Source organism: Alosa alosa, chromosome 22 (assembly GCF_017589495.1).
Source record: "Alosa alosa isolate M-15738 ecotype Scorff River chromosome 22, AALO_Geno_1.1, whole genome shotgun sequence".
Lineage (NCBI taxonomy): Eukaryota > Metazoa > Chordata > Actinopteri > Clupeiformes > Clupeidae > Alosa > Alosa alosa.
In genome coordinates, this window is record NC_063210.1 from 20168356 (window position 1) to 20174431 (window position 6076).

Consider the following 6076-nt stretch of genomic DNA (forward strand, 5'->3'; position numbering starts at 1 on the left):
CTTTCTTGTGAAATCATTTGACTTAATTTAAAAAAAAATTTGACTTATTTTAAGACATCTCATCTTGAAAACAAGCAAATTTGTCTGCCAGTGCGTTAAGCAAATTTGTCCTAAAAACAAGAAAATTTGTCTGCCAGTGCGTTGAGCAAATTTGTCTTCATAAGATTTCTTAAAATAAGTTAAAGTCTTCTTAAATTAAGTCAAAATGATCTTTTGAGAGGGCGCTAGGTAAGTCTTTTCATACTAAAAACAATACCAAATAGATTTTTTAACACTTGGTTAGAATTCATTTTTTGCAATGTAGTCTATTTAGATTTTGACTGTTTGTCATTTTTGGTTAAAGGGGAAGACAAATGTATGAATAAACCTGTTTTATTTAGTTACAACAAAAAAGATTCACATCAAACCTTTGAATGGGGACAGCATTTACAGGGCTTTTTTATTAAAACAGTATATCAAAGAATCTGTGAAGGTACCATGAATGCTTCCAGTGGCCTTACTCAACCCCCTGAGCGAGAGAGCTAGAAGTCTGCGTTAACTGTGGGGAGTGCACTTCTACTGACATACCCAGGTAGGAGCTGAACCTGGCCACTGGACCTGATCCGTACCCTCATGAAGGCCAGAGGTGCGTTCAAGAACAAAGGCAAATATTTACGAACGTCTTCAAACTGTTTTTTTTTTTGTTTGCGTTGAGTTCACTGCTTATGAGGAAATAGGTCTCGAACATCAATGCTGGACAAGAGCTTGCTGTTCCGGGGTGCACTTCCCAAAGCCATAGTTGCTAACCTGTTAGGAGTTAGTTGGTTGGCAATGGGAAATTGCATTGCAACCAACAAAGTTGCTAATTTAGTTGCTAACTTAGTTAGCAACTATGTTTTTGAGAAACGTGCCCCAGGTCAAACAAGTTTAGGAGAGTAAATGTGTTAGTCTCAGACGTTCACCCCTGTATGCCAACTGTGAACGCACCTCTGACCCATGCAAGAGACACGTGCCATCTGGGAGGGCAGGGGCAGGGGCCTGGCATACGCATTTATCCTAACCTGGGTGAGATTCGGGCATTAAGCCCAAACATGCTTGCCCTCTAAGCCTCTACAGTTGATTGAGATGGATCCATGGCAGTAAGGCCTCTTACTAGCATAATCACTATACAGCTCTCACAATAGTAGACTTACAGGTTAGAACTCCAGCCAAAACCAAACAGAGCAGAGCTCAGGCCACGGTTATTTAAGTTGGTAGTTTAGTGAAAAACCTTGGTAAGGTAAGATGAGTGGTAAATCTACTAAAAGAAGAGCTTTTTGGCTTTGTTTTGATAGCTGAATGAAGCCATAGAGCTCTTCTATTAGGGGGACTACCACTTTCTCTTTCTCTTGTCACTAAACCAACATACTTTAATGTACCCCCCAGAACAGCTTGTTCTTGTCAGGCATTTTTGGGTGTAGTGGGAGGAAGTCCAAGTCCACTGGAGACGACTGTTGCTATTTTGTGTTGCGACTGGTCTAAACATAGCAGGACAGTCACATGGCTCTCTCTCCATTTAGTTTGCCTAACCCTCACATCCCAGAGTGGTTTAGTCTAATTCACTGTAGTGTAGAGTAGATGTAGTCCATGGTTCACAGTTCAAAAGTGACAGCCACGCTAAGATGGCAACACTGGTTGTTTGAGTCATTTTGAGTCATTCTATTGTCACACAGTCCAACACTCCAGGTGGTAAAATAGCAGCCTGCATATATGATAAATGAGATGCCATTTTCCCTCTGGCCTCCATCCAGGTAGTCCCCCATAGTCGTTTTAACGGCTGCATCACACCAGTACCTGTGACTCCACGGGCCATGATTTAAATGCTAGGCAAAGTCTAAAGTCTTACTTGGGCTTGGTTAATAACTATGCAAAATCTATTTGCAAATTTAATACCATGATAAAGATCCGAAGCACAAACATCTGTAGGTCAGCTAAAAGCTGTCTCAAGCATGGCACACTGAATTTTGCTCATAGACTGACTTTACACTTTGCCCTGCATTTTCATTGAGGCCCCTTGTCTATAGAGAAAGGGATGGTGCTGCATATACTGTAATGGGTTGGAAATCTGTCATGTTCTCAGTGAATCTGCGTTGTATTGCAAACTGAACATTGAGTCCTTAAGTATTTAGTCCTTATGGCTAATGGGTGGGACCATTAAAAGAATAACTGCAATTACTGTAGGTGACAAAAATATCGCATTTCTACAGTAAAGTGCAGAACTGTCTAGTGCAATGCAGTATTTTCATGTTCAAAATATTGCATTTCCTGCATATGAACTGCCAATAATTCCTCCACAACTGAGGTTTTGATACTCAGAAAATTGCAGTTTTGAAGTAGTGCAGTTATTTTTGTAAGGGTGAAATCCCAGTGGAGTTACATAGGAAAGCAGGATGGTCAGTGGGGATACATTGGAGAGCAGGATGGCCTAAACTACCCTCTGGTCACTTCTGGTATTACATCTGTTTCTCTTTTATGGCACGTTTATCAGTAAAACATATTGCAAGAAAACCCTTACAGTAGAAAAATAATAACACGCAAATTACAGCCAACAAGTTAAAGCTGCAGTTGGCTAGATTCTTTTGATCATATTCACTGAAACCGATACTATGCTCTGACAGAACAACATAAATCAGCCGGTTTTAGGAAAAAAAACGCACTTCTACCTCCACCTAGAGCCTGTTATTTGTTTTGCAAAAATCCTCAGCTCCCGGTTCTTCTGGTCCAATCAGAGAAGGGCTGTGTGAGATATGACTGTCAATCACAGTCGGGTGCAGTCTGGTGTGCACTGATGAATACAAACTGGATGAGAGGGTGCTCGGTGGTAGTGGAGGAGGGGCATGAGAGTTGTAAACATTCAACACTTTGGCTAAATCCCCTCAATCTGTCAGACGTGCCAACTGCAGCTTTAAGACAAAAAAACTTCATATCAAACCACTTCCTCAGTTCAGATTTTTTTTTTTCAACTTGTCACAAAAGGGTGTGAAACAATTTTGATTTCCAGCTGCCTTTTTGGGGGTAGCCCTGAACCGAGTACTTGATGACCTTATAGAACTTTGGCCAGCCAGTCAGGTGTGGTCGAGGGAAACGAGGGAATGTAGAGGACAAGTTGCTGTGCGCAGTCCAAAACACCGTGGAGCACCGTTGGAGAACCTCCACCGTCACCACATACTGCCCCGGAGCCAACTCCTGCAGCCGGACCACTGTCACCGCGGAGGAGAGCGCGCTCCCAGTGTTCCGGTACGTTCCGCGGAAGACCCACTCCCCCTGGGCCACGTGGCCGACGGGCTCCCACACCATGGCGGAACCGTCCTCCTCTGCCATGTCCGCTAGGCTGCAGAGCGCTTGCAGACACGACCCCACCAGCGCCTCGTTCTCCGGGTACCGCAGCAGAACCGAGGCTAGCAGCGGAACTGCACCGTTCCTCAAGAGCTTCTCCTGCTGCAGCGCTAAGAGGAGGAAGGAGAACCAAAAGAGAAAAGACAAAAAGTGGAACCGTTGTAAGAACACAGTTACTAAAGTTGTAGTTTTATAGGCCTACACTACAATTTGCACTGCATCATGGGTATTTTAGTAAAGGATTACATATATAAAGTTTACAGTCGAGAATTTGAACACAACAAAATGGCTGATTCACTAAATACGCAGTCCACAATTGAGTGAAAATACAAAGTAATCCGTATTTCACTGAGAAACCTCTGGATCTGGGTGCTGGTAGTCTACCAAACACACAACTCCTCTGAACACAACATGACTTTCAAATCAAGGTTAAACCTGACAGTGTGTGTGCTTACTCTAACACTACAGTGCTTCTTAGCAGGGCTGTCGTTTTGTGGAGCCTGTCAGCTGTGACTTGAAAGAGGAAATAAGTGGGATTTCACAGAGACCCAGCAGGAAATTCACTTCGCAGTCAGCAGTCACTAAATGGCCTGCCAACTATTCAAAATGCTACAGTTTAAACAGCGTAGGCTTACAGCTTAGCACTATGCTCTCATGTCAAAGTAAAAGCATGTAAGAATTTAGGTTTAAAAGAGAAATTGCCACATTTAGGTTAAGAAGCAACATTATTACTTTACCACGTCCTTTTACACCTATTTCAATTGTGTATGTATATTTCTTTCATGTATATATTGTACACTATTCTTTTTTTTTATAAAAACATAGTTTCAATTTGTATGTGCTTATCTTACTCTCATATTATAATATAGTTTAACATCCATGTTATGGTTATGGTTATGGGATTTGGCAGACACCTTTGTCCAAAGCGTCATACAAATACAAAAACAATATAATATTTAAAATTGAACAGGGAACAGATTAGAATGTTGGTCCAACTAGGAGAATAGCAATAATAAACAACAATGTTGATTCGATCAATAGCCTAATAAAATAAGCAATGAAAATGAGGGGAAAAAAGCAATAAAAAACAATAATGGTAAGACTACATTAAGGATAATATCAATTATAAACAATAATGTCAAATTAATCAACAGCCTAATGGAAATAAAACAATATTATACAAACTATAACACATAAGAAGCACTTAAAGAACTAAGTGCATGTTGAACAGGAATGTCTTTAGACCCCTCTTAACCGACCCAAAACTATCACAGGAACGGAGAGCACTGGGAAACTCATTCCACCAACATGGAACCACTGAGGAAAAGAGTCATGAATTATACCTAGGGTTTATGACTGGTCGACACAACAGATGCTTATCAGAAGACCGCAGTGGGAGGTTGGGGATGTACGTCTTGATTATTGAATTAAAATAACTAGGACCAGATCCAGTCAGTGTCCTATAGGCCAAATCAAGAGATTTAAAATCCTGTTTAAAATCCTGTAAAATCCATGTAATCCTGTTGTTGTTTCAATGTGTGCCAAACGTATGTTTTCTGTCCAGGATAAGTTTTAGGAGAACAACAAATTCCTAGAAAAGGTGTCTGATTCTTAAGCCTATTGTATTTAACAGGCCTAACTCCTGTCCTTCTGCGCACAATCGGTCCCACTCAAACGAACCACCTGGTCCAATTTACCTCTACCTCTGCACCGACATGCCTAGTCACCGGATGCTCCAATCAAATTGATTAATGGAATCACCACTGACCAATAGCAAGACACGGAGCGCACACTCTGGAATTAAGGAGCATTCATTGCGCCAGTTCTTTTGTCAGCAGTTTCTACACACAAATAAAGAGTCAGCAAGATCATTACACAGGGCTGGTATTTCATTTCCCCACGAAGAAAAAACTCTTTGCTATGCACCACAGGCTAAAGATTGATTGCAACTCCCTATTGGGGAATACTGGGGGATTTTAATGGATTTACTCTCCTATGGGGTAGCCAGGATGGAACCCCTGAAACCCTTCTGGACAACCCTATTGGACTACCTGTTTAAAATCCTGTTGCTCTTGCTCTTGGGTGCTCCTTGTTGGTGCCCCCCACCCAATCCCAATCCTCCCCCACCTTTCTTATGCAGCCCTTGCCACTTAATGCACAAATAGGCTGACACCAGACATAATTTCACTGCATTTCTTACTTCCAGTAACTATATGCATGTGACAATAAACTTCCTTGTATCCTTGTATCCTTGTATCCTTGTACCTATTTTAGGGCTTGTTTACATTTGTTTTCAGAATGAGTTTTTAAGGTAACGTGATCACAAGTGGTCAGCCGAGACGAGACATGTCGCCGTTTGCACACCGTGTCCAAGGTCTACAGCCAGAGAAGTTGCTGACCACTTGCTGACCACTCCATCACTGGTTGTCACATCTATCAAAGCTCCCATTCCCGGGGGGTGCGTCAGAACACGTTAGTGTTAACGCTACATAAGTTTTGTGGTCACACGTGTTGTAATTAACCACCTCAGATCACAATGTGTCCTGGTGCTTGCTCACACCTTTATTTAGAACTAACCACTTGTGATCAGATCCCACAAAAAAAAACATGTTTACAGGGTCTTGTTTACTGGCAGGGGATTTCAGCTTCTTTTTGTTGTTTTCCTCACCTTACAGGAGTGCTGCTCTGGTTCTAGTGAATGGAAATACTGTCAGAATGCATT

The 6076-nt window shown here is 41.8% G+C and overlaps 1 protein-coding gene across 1 annotated transcript in view; it reads right to left on the reverse strand.

Moving 5' to 3' along the window:
* Positions 1 to 2879: 2879 nt before the first annotated feature.
* Positions 2880 to 6076, reverse strand: part of si:dkey-21e13.3 (uncharacterized protein LOC100150043 homolog) — a 9558-nt gene continuing 6361 nt past the window's right edge. Inside the window, exon 6 of the mRNA XM_048233736.1 lies at positions 2880 to 3464. Coding sequence (XP_048089693.1) covers positions 2986 to 3464 — 479 coding nt within the window. The 3' untranslated portion in view covers positions 2880 to 2985. The remainder of the gene's footprint in view (positions 3465 to 6076) is intronic.